At 37.2% G+C, this 16,689-nt stretch overlaps 2 protein-coding genes and 1 pseudogene across 4 annotated transcripts; all 3 read right to left on the bottom strand.

Annotated features, from left to right (window-relative positions):
* Positions 1–701: 701 nt before the first annotated feature.
* On the bottom strand, positions 702–3,950 carry LOC111802563 (ribonucleoside-diphosphate reductase subunit beta). The gene is made up of 5 exons (XM_023686974.2): positions 3,546–3,950; positions 1,938–2,231; positions 1,638–1,722; positions 1,228–1,306; positions 702–1,117 (listed from the first exon to the last, which is right to left on the bottom strand). Exons 1-5 carry the CDS (start codon positions 3,819–3,821, stop codon positions 1,057–1,059), a joined length of 795 nt encoding a protein of 264 aa, XP_023542742.1. The 5' UTR covers positions 3,822–3,950; the 3' UTR covers positions 702–1,056.
* A 2,890-nt stretch (positions 3,951–6,840) lies between these two features.
* On the bottom strand, positions 6,841–9,220 carry LOC111802460 (exocyst complex component EXO70B1 pseudogene; annotated as a pseudogene). 2 transcript variants are annotated; one of them, XR_015422539.1, is made up of 2 exons: positions 8,926–9,015; positions 6,841–8,851 (listed from the first exon to the last, which is right to left on the bottom strand). The product of XR_015422539.1 is annotated as an exocyst complex component EXO70B1 pseudogene, transcript variant X2 (transcript). The 2 variants fall into 2 exon arrangements; XR_015422538.1 differs by having other exon boundaries at positions 6,841–9,220.
* A 5,835-nt stretch (positions 9,221–15,055) lies between these two features.
* On the bottom strand, positions 15,056–16,515 carry LOC111802531 (F-box protein At5g50450). The gene is made up of 3 exons (XM_023686937.2): positions 16,208–16,515; positions 15,964–16,126; positions 15,056–15,883 (listed from the first exon to the last, which is right to left on the bottom strand). Exons 1-3 carry the CDS (start codon positions 16,360–16,362, stop codon positions 15,149–15,151), a joined length of 1,053 nt encoding a protein of 350 aa, XP_023542705.2. The 5' UTR covers positions 16,363–16,515; the 3' UTR covers positions 15,056–15,148.
* Between the last annotated feature and the right edge of the window lie 174 nt (positions 16,516–16,689).

Below are 16,689 nucleotides of genomic sequence, written 5' to 3'. Positions count from 1 at the left end.
TTTTTGTATTATTTAAAAAATCTGTTACAGGAGATTTCGTACCTGATATTGGTTTTACTTTGGATGAATATATATATAATCTTTACTATATGCACAAGTTATAATTTCAATTTGTATTTGTTTTTACAAAATGTCTAATTCTTGGTAATTATCTATATTAATAATATTAATTGATGTACTTGGTATTATTATTTTTGTTACATTTATAAATACTTTTTTTTTTTAATAATATATTTCTAATACGTTCTCTCTAAATCATGTTAGATTTGATTATTTGTATCTATTATTTATTCTTTTCGCATTCAAATTTATAAATACCTTACAAAATAATGTTAAAATGATAAGGTTGTTGACTTCAACTTTACAAATATATTTTGGTTCCTACAAGTTCCATTTTAGTTTCTACTACGTTTAGAATTAGTCCTATGGTTTGCTAAAATCCTATTCACCTATTTTCTCTCCCAACAAACCCTCGATAGATTTCGAGTCGGGAATAGGCTTCATTCGGCGCTATACCACAATTCATTCATTTTCAGACCTGTTCACAAAAGGTGGCATGGGATATCTGTCGGCAGCAGGAGTCTGACATCCAAGCGAGAGGTCAGACCAATCCAATTCATCCTGGTCTGATCCGAAGATTTTATCAAATCATAAAGCAAATTTACAATTTACAATTTGGTACAGATGGGATCTCATCAAACTATAAGAATAAAATTCTAACTTTATAAACACGGACCGGAACCAAATTTACAATTTGGTATGTATTCCTCGTTCTACAAAACGCAAACCGACAAATATCGTAGCAAAAAAAAAAGTATTCTCCAGAACTATCTAAAACTAGTCGGTATGCCCATACATGATCGAATCGATATCAACATGTTACACGGTATGACTTAAATATCTAATAGATTAGCCACCAAGAAGGAAAACAGAGCAATGGGGCCACAAGATTCAGCAGTGAACAAGGTAAAAAAAAAACCTGCAATGGCTTACAACTTGGTCCTATGTTCCATACGCAGCAGAGCAGTGTGATGGCAGTTCCCAAAGTTTCTCCAATTATTTGACTCCTTCAGACTTGCAAAGGTTGGTGGAAAGCAACTTCTCCAACTCCACTAATCTGAAAAGATTCACCCAAGTTTATGATCAAATCAACCCATTTTCTTTGAAACCAAGGAGTGATTTAACAAAAAAAAAAAAAAATGCAAAAACGTCGGATTGTAAGCTTACATTTCGTATTTTCGAAACGCTTCCTTTCGTTTTGCCAAATATACGTCGCTGTCTTTCGGTAGATCGCTAAATGAATCGCCTGCAATAAAGAAGTAAAATTCATGCTCGGAGTCGTGTGGTTTAAGGACCATTGTCTCCAGAAACTGATTCTGAATATAACTATGATGTCCCACGTTGGTTGGGGAGGAGAACAAAAGACCCTTTATAAGGTGTGAAAACCTTCCCCTAGCAGACGCGTTTTAAAGCCGCGAGGAAAAGTCCAAAAAGGAAAGCCCAAAGAGAACAATATGTGCTAGCGGTGGGTCTGGTCATTCCAATAAGTAAATTTGTAAGAAGGGTGAGTGGGACAAGATATCTTCAAGCATAATCGTTGGGATTTAAGAAAAATATAGAGTGCTGGAAAAGTTTACGTGGAGGCAATGCTGGTTTCATCACAACATCCTTGTGCACTTTTAGAGGAGACTTTTGAGGAGATTTTTCAGGCAGCTGAGAACCCTGCCCAAGAAACAATAAAATTTCGTTACAAAATAAACCCACAAGCCTCAAATTCATCAGTTTACATATGAGATTTCTTCACAAACTATTCATTGAAGAACTTAAGAACACAGGCCAAGATCATCAGTAGAATCATTTACCAAGGAGACATGGAAATTGGGCAGTACTTAGCCGATTCAATCAGTTCATAAGACAGAAGAAACTCACTTAGATACCTTTTTCTTTTCCTTTCTTTTCAATATCTTCAAATGACATTTTTTGATGTAGTGCATTAAATGATATCGAGAATGTCTAGAACACAACTGATCTCTGATGGAAGGATTTTCAGTTAACCAATCAGATATTTCCTTTGACTTGACAACCTCATCTTGTTGTAGAGATTCTAACCAAGAATAAACTGGTATCCACTGGTCGGTCCGTTGAAATCGAGCGTGTGGAAGGTCGCCCTGGTCACCCTGATCAGCCCGATCAGCTCGATCAACCTGATCACCCTGAATCTCTTCCTTTCCCTGTCATGAAACATAATTTGATTGGAAGGAGACATTTCAAACCATAGTTTTCATAACAAAAAAAGAAAAAGAAAAAAAAAAATGCACCACAACAGATTGAATGGCTAAATGGGAGGACAAGAGGGGAAAGACACTACATTTTACTTAATCATTCACTGAATTTCAAACCGAAACATAACTCGAACGGATTAAGTCAATATACTCTCAACCAAGAGCTCAAAGGTTTGAATTATCTACCCATATGTTGTTAACTCAAAAAATCAATAACCTGAATCAGGAAGATGCAAAGATCATCAAGCCTCAATGGAATGAGCCTAGCCAAGTATGGGATAATCGTTCCACTAGGCTTCCCCGCCATGTTGATGGGCGCCCCACCACAGCTTGGGGTAGGGTAGCATAAGTCCTTTCCAATGTGAAGGGGTGAGCGGTTCTCATAGTTTACGAGGTTTTTTCTGAAATGTTTGGATTTAACATGATTGAGGATTATTTATCCATAACAGGAGAAATCCTAAGACCCCTTTGTGACAAATATCAAGCCAATGAAGCCTGAATAGCAATTTGAACACTGAAGAGTATTATGTAAAGACACAGGTTGCCAATCTTCCTCTAAGGCTCTAAAAGCTCTTTCTAAAAGAATTCTAGGCTATAAAGATCCCAAGTTCTAATTGTTAGATGAACACGACTCTCCACAATGATATGATATTATCCACTTTGAGCATAAGCTTTCATGGATTTGCTTTGGCTTTGGGCTTCCCCAAAAGGCCTCGTAACAATGGAGAGAGTATTACTTGATTATAAACTCATGTTCATTCTCTAAATTAGCCGATGTGGGACTTTCATCCAACACCTCCCCTCGAACAAAGTACGTCTCTCCTTAATCGACGCTCAACTCCTTTTCTTTTGGAGTCTTAGTCATTTTTTATCTTCCCTTCGAGGAGTCTTGACTCCTTTTTCTGTTGGAGTCTTTTGTTCGACATTTGAAGATTCTATTGACATGCTAAGTTTAGGGCATGACTCTGATACCATGTTAGATGAACACGACTCTCCACAGTGGTATGATATTGTCCACTTTGAGTATAAGCTCTAATGCCTTTGCTTTGGGCGTCCCCAAAATGTCTCATACACCAATGGAGAGAGTATTCTTTGATTATAAATCCATAATCATTCCCTATTCCCTAAATTAGTCGATGTTGTAAATTAGTCGATGTGGGACTTTCATCCAACAGTGATGTAATGACATGACAGATCATAAAGAACTACAACAGCATGTTTCAATAATAATGCAAGAGAGAAAGTATTGTGAATGATGATAACCTGAGCGGAAAGTCTCATTAAATTCTGGATAGAAATGAGCCTCTGGCAAAGGTCGGAGCGGGGCATTGATTTGAGGTTTCCAGGTAAAGAAGCATGGTTAGAGTCAATCCAAGCTTCAACCTCTTCCATGGACCCAGCTTTGGCCTCGGGGAAGGAGGAAAGCCACGCTCGCGCCATGACTTCCCATTCTTGAGAGTGATCGCTCTGGTCGCTAGGGTTTAGATCAGATGGTTTAGGCTCTGCTCCTTCTTGGATTTGCTCCGCAGGATTCGACATTTTTCTCGCCCTTCTCTCAGATTAAACTGCTTCGATTGCGATTTCCTCCATCGTCTTCACAAATCCAATTAACGAAAATTTTTGTAGCATCACAAATCTACAAGTTGAAGAACAACACTTCGCTCATCAATTAATAAAAAACTTTATAATATTTTTATTTAAAAAAAAAAAAAAAAATTTAACCATCAAAATTTAAAAATAACATTAATATCCTTTATTTTTATAAAAATAAAAAAAATATATTTATCTCTACACTTTTAAATATTACTTTTGAAATTTTATAAATATTTTTACGGTAAAAAATATTTTTAAAGTTTTATAAAAATTTAAAAATTATTAATAAAATTTTTAAAAATTTAAAGATATTTTTGAAACACGATTAAAAGTTAGAAGGATATTTTTGAAATACGATTAAAATTTAGGGTTTTTATTTTTTTATTTTTTTTTATTTAGCCCAAAATAGTGTATAATTATTTACTAAATTTTAATTATTTAGGTTATATTTTTCAATTTTTAATTTCATCTCTATAATTAAATTAAATTAAATCTAATAAAAATATTTCTAAATTAGCAATTCTCTTTGGTATGACAGGCTTTGGTTGGCACTTAACTATTTTACTCTATTTGGAATAAAACATTAGACTTAACAAATAAAGAAAATGAGTAATTATGAGTATTATTATTATTATAAATAAGAATTTGGATCATAATTTGATATGGACACGACCCGATTACTTTTTTGTCGCTTACAAGAGAAAAGACTACTACTGCCACAAACCAACACGGGTTCTTTTAAGATATTTTGTTTTCACTCACATGCTTCCTAGAATTACTAGGAGATCACTACCGTCCAAGCTAGGCACATTTTTACTTTAGAGTTCTTTCCTGTTATTGAGCCACGTTGGTATAGATAGTAACTTTCATTCTTTTAAATCTTTTTTTCGAATGTGGTGTCGGTTCATTCATGTACACTTCTTTTACTCATGATATTGGGTGTCATAAATGATAAAAACGAAAGTATTGTTAGGATCGCACAATAACACACATACTCGATCTAAATGAACACAAAGAACATGATAGAGAAAATGCAAGGAGAATATTGGCTAAAGGTTTTGTATTGACGACTCCAAGTATGCACCGTAAGAGAGAATACAAAAAATACAGAGAGTACATTTTCAAAGATATATATATGGTTTAGCTTACTGTATCATATATATATATAAGTATAACTATTTATCATATATAGTTTTACTAAAGCTTTTTACTGCAGTTTTTTACTATTTATGACAAAAACCGTTGACTATGCTATAAATAAGCAGCAGACTCTATAACCTAACAAGTATGATCGTAAATTTATGAGATTTTAAGGCAACTTTAAATGCAACGCCAAAAAAAAATAAAAAAAGATAGGATATTCACATTTAGCAAAATTTGGAGGCACCAAAGATTGGATAAATGAAGCTTTGATTAAGCCATGATTCAAGTGGTTGATGGCTTAGAAGGCACATTAAGGTGTCTTGGAAGCGAAGGCCAAAGCACATTCAGGATGTTCATAGCCGTACAAGGCATCATAATTCCCTTAGAATGAAGAAAAAACAAGAGCTACCATTTCATAGCAAGCTAATTTACATTCTAGAACGTCGGGATCGACATCGTTTCTTACCGTACACGTGACAGATAAGCTGCTGAATATGATGTTTCTATCAACTAGAGAGTACAATGCTATAAAATAAAGCAACCACAACTGCCAACCAACAGAGGAAATAGTATGATCAACCTAAAGTTTCAATCTCCACAATATCAGTACTTTAAGTGCTAAATTAAGTAAACCAGATGGAAACTGTTCTCCTTGCAACTAACCAATGCAAAACTATAGTAGATATTGTCGGTTTTGTAACATAGGTACTTTGTAACAGGTCAATCAAGCCCACCGCTAAAAGATATAGTCTGTTTTGGCCCGTTACGTATCGCCGTTAGCTTCACAGTTATAAAATGAGTCCTGCTAGGAGAGGTTTCCACACCCTTATATATAAGGAATGTTTCGTTCCCCTCTCCAATCAATGTGGGATCTCACAATAACATTGGATGCAAGGGTGTGAAAACCTCTCCCTAGCAGACGCATTTTAAAACCTTGAGGGGAAGCTTGGAAAGGAAAGCCTAAAGAGGGCAATATCAGCTAGCGGTGGGCTTGGGTTGTTACAAATGGTATCAGAACCAGACACCGAGCAATGTGCCAGCGAGGACGCTGGTCCCCAAGGGGGTGGATTGTGAGATCTCACATCGGTGGGAGAGAAGAACAAAACATTACTTATAAGGGTGTGAAAACCTCTCCCTAGTAAACATGTTTTAAAACCGCAAAGGTGTGGAAACCTCTCCCTAGTAAACATGTTTTAAAACCGCAAAGGTGTGGAAACCTCTCCCTAGTAAACATGTTTTAAAACCGCAAAGGTGTGGAAACCTCTCCCTAGTAGACGCGTTTTAAAACCTTGAGGGGAAGCTTGGAAAGGAAAGCCTAAAGAAGACAATATCAGCTAGCGGTGGGCTTAGGTTGTTACAAATGGTATTAGAACCAGACACCGAGCAGTGTGTCAGCAAGGACGCTGGTCCCCAAAGGGGTGGATTGTGAGATCTCACATCGGTTGGAGGGGGGAACGAAGCATTACTTATAAGGGTGTGGAAACCTCTCCCTAGTAGACGCGTTTTAAAACCTAGAGAAAGCCTAAAAAGGACAACATCTACTAGCGGTGGACTTAGACGGTTACATACTTCCATGTGTCTAAGAACACACTAGCACGAATTAGAACAAATCACTTATAGATCAAGCACTTGTGTGTGTGAGCGTGCGTGCACGGGGGGCGGGATGCTACAATCCGCCCTCACACTTGATTACTAAAAGCATCATTTAAGATCAACAAAGAGTAAAAGCACTGTCGGACAAACCTCAGAGTTACTCATAGAAGCACTAAAAATTCAACCAAGCAGATCATAGCTATCTCCTGCTGCAATACCCTACGAGGGATGTTAAAAATTTTCAAGCATATCATTCAAATGATAGTTTGATTTTGATCTTAAAGAACATGGTATGGCTACGATACAGACATACATAAGTTTTAGCCTATAAAACATGTACACAAGTCTTTCTGACCCTATTGTATTAACACCATGAACAACACAAAATATCAGGAAACCACTTCAATGGGTCATACCTGACAGCAGATTCGCCTCAGTATCTCTTCTATGAACTACTTTTTCTTCGTAAGTGATTTAGAACACAAGCTGATCCTTCAAACAAATCCAATAAATAGTTCTCCAAGTCGTCCGAACTGTACTTTATATACCTCCCGGCATGTCTCGTGTTCTCTATCTGACTTCCATGCCTTCCCACGAAGGCACGATATGCAGGTAACGCCTTTGCCGATATCGAAATTCGAAGCTCTTCTCGTAGTTGAGGATCTGCTACCTTCCAACCTGTCTGAACTCTATAGAGTTCCTCAAAGCCAGCATTGAAATTTTTGAATTTTTCCTTTAAAGCAGCTAGTTTCAGTGCACTATTAGAGCTCCCACCAGTCCCTTCTTCCTTCAAGAAAGATAACAATCTGCCCCACGAAGCCCTTAGATAGCTCGTTGCATATACCCGAACCTGGCCTCGACGCTTACGGACCCAACGGTCACCCAAGAGCTTCCCAAGCTCAGAATCTTTCACTTTCTGCACTATATATTGTATATTGTTCATGAGAAATATATATTGCAACGAATCGTCCGCATAAAGTTTGGATTTCCTCTCAAGATTGCTCTCCAATGACGCTATCAATGAAAACAATCGACGAGCTAACGGAGACATGGTTTCTAGCTCTAAATTCAAACCACCATCATCCCCTATACGACGCGAATCCTCGTCGTCATCGCCTTCTAAAAGTTCATCCAGAGTGTTGCTATAAACAACAAGCAATCTTAAGTAATTCATGACGTAACGAGCGAGCGGATGAATCTCAGCATTTAGCATCGTTTTCTTAGAAGTCTCACTACGAACAGCATTCTCAAATTCACAAAATGTACCTTTAGCAGCCTCTCCCAGCCTAGAAAGCACTCCCTTCGCCTCGTCGATCACGAATTCATCGGGAACCATAGCCTGCAAGTCTGGTAGAACGTATGCCAGAGCTTCATACATATCGAGAATTCGAAATACCTTCTCGACTGATCTTTCCCCTATAGCAATGGCCTCTGCAAAATTGAGTAATTTCCTGACGCACCCTTTGGCAATCTCATTGAAACAAGCTTCCTCAGAGTCATCGGAACCACTAAAGATATAATCACAGAGTCGTTTCTCGCCGGTCAAAAGAACTCGAACACTGACCTTAACAGCTTGGATCCATTTCTTCATCTTCTCATCCAAAGATTTCCAGTCAATCTTCTGGATATCCTCAATTCCAAGCTTCTCAACTCCAAGAACAACCAAGCACTCATCTAAAGCATCGCGGCGGACGCTAATATACACATTCAGACACTCTCTTTCGTATCCAGATCGAATCATTCGGTCCACGATCTCCTTCAGATCATCGACGGCGTCAGGATTGATCAAATCGACGCGAAAATCGTCCCCCAAACTAACACCACGCTCATGGAAAATCCCCGAACCACGGTCAACATCGGCAAAGGATTCGAACTCATCGGAATTTTCGCCTTCGTGTGAAGCAAAAGAGAGGGAAACCCTACGAATTGAACCGTGGAGATGCTCCGCATCGAGCGGAACGGTGTTCCGAATCAACATATGACGAAACTCATCCTCAAGCCGCGACATAGCGATCTGGATCGCGTTCTCAGCACGCTCGACGATCTTAGCCGAATCAGACTGAATTGACAACTCGTCCATCCAGTGAAGAATATCATCCACCGCCGATAAGTACTCCACTGCCTCATCCGGCGCGTCCTCCCAAAACAGGGAGTTCCGAGAAGCTCCCTGACCGGAATCCCAACGAAGAATCACTTTCTCAGCAGCTTCAAATCGATCCCCCTCCCTCTTCGAATCTCCACTGTTGACCAAACTGGTGATATTAGATAGACGATTATCGAAGCTAGAGAAGATCAAAAGCATGTCGTCTCGAACCTCCTTAGGAGTGTTGAGACTCTTCAGTATCTGCTGAGCCGTAGCCATAACTCTATCTTCACCACCGCCACCACCACCACCACCGCCGCCGCCATCGCCGCCAATACTGGTGGTCGTCGTCGCCATTCTTCACAAATTCCGTCAATCAACCTCTCTACCCCAAACAAGATTCAAACCCTCAAAAAAAAAACAGGAGAAAAAAAAAAGGGTTTCAAAGAAAAATTGAAATGAACAACGGAACGTCAAGAATTTATGAGAGAATTGTTAACAAAATTTCAATGGAAATGTGAAACACAAAATCCTTTTTTCTCCTTATTTATTTATTTATTTAATTTGTTGGAACAAATAGAAAATGTCTGTGTGTGTGTGGGCCCCACTCCGACTTAAATTCTCCAAACAGTAGCCGGCTTGTTTGCCTGACGACTAAAATAACAACTGTTAAAAGATATTTTAATTTTTTAATTAATTAATTAATTAATTAAATTCGGTGAATTATCCCAATATTTTTTTAAATTTATTTTTCTAATTTTTTATTGATTATAAATTACAATTTGAGCATGATTGGCGTGGACCGATGACTTTCAACCTTGGAATTTTTTAGGCCGGTTCGTTCGCATACGTGCGGTTTGGTCCGGTCGATTATTGTCCAAACCGACCGGTGGGGTCGGGTCTGACACTTTTCATGGTCTAATGTCCCTCTTTCCCCCCAATTTTGACCCATCTTATAAATATATATTAATAATAATTAAGCAAAATTAATAAATTTTAATTTTATATTTTATCTTTTAAAAAATCATTAAAATTTTAAAATAACTTTATAAATAAATTGCTAATATTTTATTTCAATAAAAAAAATGTATGTCAATAATATATCTTCGAGGGTTAATTATGTAAATTCTATACATTCTTTGTTGGTCTCGACAAACCAAGGAGGGTAGGTTAGTTGAAAAAAATGGTTTTCACACCTTTATAAAGAATGTTTCGTTTCCGTCTCCAACTCATGTGGGATTTGCTTTCCGATATATAATTCCGATACTATTTGTAACCGTCCAAATCCACTGTTAACATATATGGTCCTATATGTGCTGTTTGTTTCGTTTCCCTTTCGAACTGACGTGGAATATTACATAAATTATTATTACTTTTTTATTTAGTTAAAATAATATTAAAAATGAATTAATTTTTGAAAATAAAATAATGGGATAAAAGAAATAAAGAAGTGGCACGTGCCTACTTTCCAAAGCTAGACTCAATATTATAATAATAATAATAATAATAATATGTTTTTATTTTAACGAAAACCCTAAAATCTACCAATCACAACTGCGGATTTAAAATTAATTTTGTGAATAATTAATAATATTATTTTATTGAAAATTGTCAGTCAACGAGGAATATGACAAATATTATTGAAAATTTGTGTTTGAATCGTTCATTTTATTTTATTTTTGTCTTTTTATTTTTATTTTTTGTAAAGGAAACCAAATTGAATGGTCAATTTTCAGTTGTGGAATTTTGTGGCTTCATTAATTGTTAAGTATTTATAAAATTGGGATAATTTTTAAAATACAAATTTAATTAGAATTTGTAATGTTCTAAAAAAATAAAATAGAATAATATTATTTTTAATTTTTAAAATTTTATTTTTTACAATTTAGTAAATTTTAATTTTGTAAAAACCTTACTATTAGATTTAACAAAAAAAAAAAAATTATAAACTTTCTTGACTAAAAAAACTCTTACCATGGTTTATAATTAAAACAATTTTTAAGATTATTATGAAAATTAAGAATATTGGACCTTTGCAACAAATATTAGTGATGCGTTGTGACTTATATTTTAGGGTTGTGAACTCTATTTGGGTTGCTCGAATCACCATTTAACCAATCTAAAATTTCAAGTTGATTCAAAAGATTTACCTAACCCAACTCATATACTCAGGAAACCATCTTTTTATGGTTGGGTCAATTCCACTAACTTAAAAATAGGGTTACAACTGGATCCAAGATTAATACAAAGATTGGGTTGTGAATCCAACCCAGTTTAACTAACTGGGTTGGGTTCGGTTGAATTGGGTTGTGAACTTTATTTAAATTGCTTGAGTCACCAACTCAACCAATCTAAAATTTCTGTTGGTTCAAAAAATTTATCTAACCCAACTCATATACACTGGAAACCATCGTTATAATAAAATAAAAAAAATTGAGTATATTCTTATGGTTGGGTCAACCAACCTAAAAATAGGGTTACAATTCAATCTTACCAGAGTTTTAAGATTAATATGAAGATTGAGTTGTGAACCCAACCCAACCCAACTCGACCAGGTTGGGTTGTGAACTCTAATTAGGTTACTCGACCAGGTTGGGTTGTGAACTCTAATTAGGTTGTTCGAGTCACCAACTCAACCAATATAAAATTTCAGACTCGTTCATAAGATTTCTCTCTAACCCAATTCACGTAGACGCGAAAGCATCACTAAAATACGAAGAAAAAGAAAAGTGGACTTGGTAAATAACTTGAAGTACATGTCAAGTCTATTTAATGTGGTGTAGATTTGGAAATGATGTGGGAGCCTAAAAACTCCAAATTGTTGACCAAGAAACAGCCAAACAAACCAACATCCACCCACGCAGGGTGCCGCGGTTTGACAGTGTGGCGCGCGCCGTGTGCCATTCGCGTTTGGTTTTGCATTCCATCGGCGCACCCTCCTTACTAATAACAATACTTAATGCCCCATCTGCCGTCTCATTCACGACGCTATTGCTCTCTTACTCCGCGCTTTGTGCCTTTGATTTTACAATTAACACCATTTTTCAAACTATAAACTTGTTTTCATTATCATCTTAATTCTTTTCAATTTTTTTAGCTACAAAAATCCGTTCATATTTGACATTTTATCGATTCAATTAAAGTTGCGTAACAACTAAAGTCCACCACTAACGGATATTGTCTAGTTTGATCTGTTATGTATCGTCGTTAGCCTCACAATTTTAAACGCGTCTGCTAGGGAGAGGTTTCCATCACCTTATAAGGAATGTTTCGTTCCCCTCTCCGACAATGTGGGATCTCACAATCCAATCCCCTTGGGTGCCCAGTGTCACGGTCATGCTCGTCCAAGGCTTGTTGTCCATGTCCGCATGCCCATGAGAAGCCAAACCCTTTATGTATTTTCATATTCTAGTATTTTACTTTTGTATTTTTAGGAAGTATGACGTTTCAGAAATATCATGTCTAGGCCTGTCAGACATGAAATGCCTCAGAATGTACTATAGGGGGATACGACTAGCTGTCAACTTCTCCCTACCCAAAGTTATATACTGTGAGCCGTTGTTATTTCTCTCTTACTTGTTTATATAACGTCTCTTTCAAAAATCTTTCTCTGCCCTCGTTTTCTAAAATCGAGGCCAGAGGCTCGAGCATACGTCGCTTGGTCGTAGACGACGCAATAACGAATTGGCTTAGCTCACTTGTCGTTGGAAAGTGAGTGCTACACAATCGCAAGTCCGCTGCCATCAAAAGTGCAATTCTGACACTCGACGTCTTCACTAGTACACCGTTCAGTGTCTGACTCTTATACCATTTTTAATAGCATTGTCCACTTTGACTAGTTACATATCGTCGTCAGCCTCACGGTTTTAAAATGTGTCTGCTAGAGAGAGGTTTCCACACCCTTATAAGGAATGTTTTGTTCTACTATGTAACTGATGTGGGATTTCATAATCTACCCCCCTTGGAGGCTCAATGTCACAACCTAACTATGAAGATAGTAGGTTATGACCCTCACGTTGCGATAAAAGAAGCAGCAACCCTCAAGTGGCACCATCCGGTCACGTGAGGGCCTAGACGAGTGCCATGATGCGACTGATGAGAACAGTAAATGTAGGACCGTGACACTCAGCGTCTTCACTAGCACACTACTTGATGTTTAACTCTAATACCATTTGTAACGACTCAAGTCCACCGCTAGCAATATTGTGAGATCCCACTTCGGTTAGAGAGGAGAACAAAACATTCCTTATAAGAGTGTGAAAACCTCTCCCTAACAAACGCGTTTTAAATCGTGAGACAGACGGTGATACGTAACAGGCCAAATTAGACAATATCTGCTAGCGGTGGGCTTGAAACAACACTAGTTGGAGTAGGGTTAGATTCTCTCGGTAGGCTTAAGCTGGTACAGTTAATATCAGAGTCAGACATTAAACGATGTGTCAGTAAGTACGCTAAGATACATAGAAGATGGGAAACATTTTCCTCTTGGAACTCGATCTCTATGAATTTCACCCAAAATAAAATGGACAATTTTACGAGATGACATTCCATTTCTATCTCTGTTCGTGGACGTCTCTATCTCTGTGATATTTTTTTAATGAGTTTTTAGTTTTTTTTTTTAAATTATTATTAAAAACTCGAAAGCATAATTTTATTTATTATTAATAATAATTTTATTTTAAGTATGTCGTCAGGTTCGAAACCGCGGCTCGTTTATTTTATTAATTTATTTATTATTTTAATTGGTTTTTTATCTACACAAAATATAAAGTTGTCTGTTCTTCAAATTATTAATTTAATTGTTGGTTTATACGTCAAAATTCTCAATATTTTAATCCTATTATTATTTATATTAAAAATATCCTATTCAAAAGATAATATTGGAAAGTGGGGTTGCATTACAATAATGCCCCTAAAAAAAAGGTTATAGGTAACCGCCCACGGTTAGTATTGTCCTCTTTAAAACACGGGTTAGAGAGATGTTTACATGCCTTTATAAGAAATATTTTGTTCTTCTCTCCAACCCGATGTAAGATCTCACAATCTACCCTCGGGAGAGGTTTCTACGCGCCTTATAAAGAGATGTTTCGTTCCCCTCTCCATGTGCGATCTCACAATCCACCCCCTCTTGGGGCCCAACGTCCTCGCTGACACACAACCCAGTGTCTAATTCTGATACCATTATTTCCTTCGTGCTTCCTTTCACGATTTTAAAACGCGTTTGCTAGGGAGAGGTTTCCACATTGTAAATAATGATTCGTTCTCCTCTTCAACTGATGTAGGATCTCACATTATCGGTTCGACGATGCAAGGTGTTAGTAGGCAAAGAAGGAGTACCTCCTTACGAATGGGGTCGTGTGATCTAACCCGATAATAGTGCAACTTTTTACACTTTAACTTTAAAGATGTATGGGGCTTTTCCAAACTCGGCCCATTTTTGGATGGGCCGAAGGTGAGGGTATAGTTGGAATTTGAAGATACTTGCTCCCTTAAATTGTTTTACAATTAATTAATTATATATATACATACATACATATATACATACAGATAATATATATAGCCCAAATTACGTGCACTCTATCTATTTCGGGTTGGGGGCTCCTTCTCCTTCCCCTTCTTCACACGCCGGTTCATATTGTGTATAGAGAAATTGTTGAGATATAGTATTTTGAGAATATATTAGTTATAAAATATATATGAGATATTATATCTTAATATTATTTTCTTTATGATTTGACTTATAGTATATTTTATTTTATTCTCAATATTTAATTAGTTTATATTTTTATTATTGGTATGAATTAGTTGTTGGCTTATATTCTAGCTTCTGTATTTCTATTTATCATTCTTAACAGACATCTTTGATCCAGGAAAAAATAAGATCAATTTTGTATCATATCTAAGGGATTCTTGGGTTCGGGCGGATCATGATCAATTTTTCTGTTCGTTAGAATCCCAACCGAACATGTTATATTTCTAATAGGTCATGAGATAAATCAGAATCATATATAAAAAAATCGCTTAAAATATTATTTTAGTCATCATTTAAAAGTCGTTTATATTATATACACGCACATCTGAATGAGAGCATTATTGATGGTAGGCATGAGTGAGGACAAATAATGGTGTGTTATGTATTTTGATTTTAGATACTAAACGAGTTTAACACACAATTAATGTAGAATTTGGGGGAAATTAGTATACATTTAAGTTGAAGATTTATATAATATTTTATATTTTTAATAATTTTCAAGTTTGGAATATTAAAATGTAGTGATTTGAATGAGAAGAGTAATTTTTGTGATTGTAAAATATTTTAATCTTTTCCACGTGGGATATTCATGTTAAAAAGAGGAGGAAGTAAAAAATAAAGTAAAATAAAATAAAAAGAATTTTAAAAAGGTAAAAGTGATGTCAAACAACAAGAGAAAGCTTTGCCTTTAATAATCAAATATCATTCGGTTTCCACATTCACACCGTCTCCGAACTGCTCTATTCTGTTTACGCCGTCGTCGTCGTCGTCTTCGAGGTCATCGTCCTCGATCAGCCACCGGTCAAACGGCGCACATTCCGTCTTGTGTTGCAATTTCCAGTCCAGAGCTTGGCAACCTCGTGAGCAATAGTTTACATTACCACAAACCGAGCACCGCCGGAACTCATGAAGCCGAGTCTCTGGCCTTCCACAGCCACTATTCGAGCAGAGTCTCAAACCTTCAGCGATAAATCCACGGCCAGAAGTGAACCAATCTCTTAAAAATTGATTCGCCGGATGAACCTCCGGCGCCGGAATGTTGTAGCCGAAATCACTAAGAAGCGATCCGCTGGAATCCGTCGTGGAAGGGCGGTCGACGGAGCAGTTGAGACGGCGGAGAGAGGAGTTTGTTATCGACGCGAGCTCACGCGCGTTGGCTTCGATTAAGAGACGACGTCCCTCGGACGCGTTTTGAGCGACGCCGTAACCGTCTTGAAGACAGTGACCTACTTCGCGAAGCGCATCGATATGACCGAGACAAGCGGCTCGTCCGCACAAAGCTACACCTGCACGAAGATTCTTGTCGCTCTTTGAACCACCGCTTCCATTAAACTGTACGATTGCGAGTGAGTAAAGCGCCAACGGATGAGATTTAATCGCGGCCTTCGCCATTAACGAAGCTCCATTTCCTCTGTTCTTCATACAATAAAATTCGACCTACAAAAAACGAAATCAGCAAACAAATCATAACCGAATCTGAAATTACAGAGAGAGAAAAATCAATCGATTATACGGACCATTCCTAGCGTGTAGCACGCTTCAACATTACCGGCAGAAACGCACAATTTCAGGAATCGATGAGTCGATTCGCACCAGTTTTTAATTCGGATTTCAAATGCTTTAGGTCCGGCTTTCGATAGCACCATCGGATGCAGAGCCAATCGATTGAACCTCTTACATCTATGATTCGTCTCACGAACATCAAATGAAAATCACAACAGAAACAGAAATTAAAGAAACCACAAGTTACGCGATTCTTACGTCAACATAACATTGACGAGATCTGAAGGAGAAGAAGCGTTGGCGCTAAGTTTGCCGAGGAGGAGGACGAGTAAATCATCCGGCAAATCGTCGAAGAGATCATGAATCCCGGCGGCGGTGGTGGTCGAAGTTCTCCTTCTTTTGTTGCACACCATTCCAGAGTGTAATAGATTGTTCGTCGTTGTGGCCTTCACCTTGAAAATGGAACCGTCATGAAAGGACTGCAAGCGATTGAGGTCCGTTAATGGAGGATTAATGGAAGCCAGATTTGGATCGTAGTTAGAGCATGAAGTGATCTCAAAATAAATCGGGTGCGTTAAATTTATATCTCTAGCGAACCAGCAACGGTGGGGAAGTGTCCAGACAGATTTAGATGGGTCCCACGGTTCGAGCCAGTCAGCTTCTAAATAAATACAAAATTTTAATTAATTAATTAATTAATTAATTAATCAGCTTAGTAAGACCGTAATCCTATGTTTTGT

This window comes from Cucurbita pepo, chromosome 9 (assembly GCF_057944985.1).
Source record: "Cucurbita pepo subsp. pepo isolate OVF chromosome 9, ASM5794498v1, whole genome shotgun sequence".
In the NCBI taxonomy this organism is placed as follows: Eukaryota; Viridiplantae; Streptophyta; class Magnoliopsida; order Cucurbitales; family Cucurbitaceae; genus Cucurbita; species Cucurbita pepo.
The sequence above is the reverse complement of the archived record's forward strand: the minus strand, read 5'-3'. Positions and strand labels throughout refer to the sequence as shown.

Excerpts from the sequence above, each read along its gene's own strand:
- LOC111802563 (XM_023686974.2), bottom strand. The coding sequence starts at position 3,821 with ATGTCGAATCCTGCGGAGCAAATCCAAGAAGGAGCAGAGCCTAAACCA. Across the intron at positions 2,232-3,545 it reads TAATGAGACTTTCCGCTCAG|GGAAAGGAAGAGATTCAGGG; the intron begins GTTATCATCATT and ends GTTTCATGACAG. Across the intron at positions 1,118-1,227 it reads GCGTTTCGAAAATACGAAAT|ATTAGTGGAGTTGGAGAAGT; the intron begins GTAAGCTTACAA and ends GAATCTTTTCAG.
- LOC111802531 (XM_023686937.2), bottom strand. The coding sequence starts at position 16,362 with ATGGTGTGCAACAAAAGAAGGAGAACTTCGACCACCACCGCCGCCGGG. Across the intron at positions 16,127-16,207 it reads CTCGTCAATGTTATGTTGAC|ATGTAAGAGGTTCAATCGAT; the intron begins GTAAGAATCGCG and ends GACGAATCATAG. Across the intron at positions 15,884-15,963 it reads CGTGCTACACGCTAGGAATG|GTCGAATTTTATTGTATGAA; the intron begins GTCCGTATAATC and ends CGTTTTTTGTAG.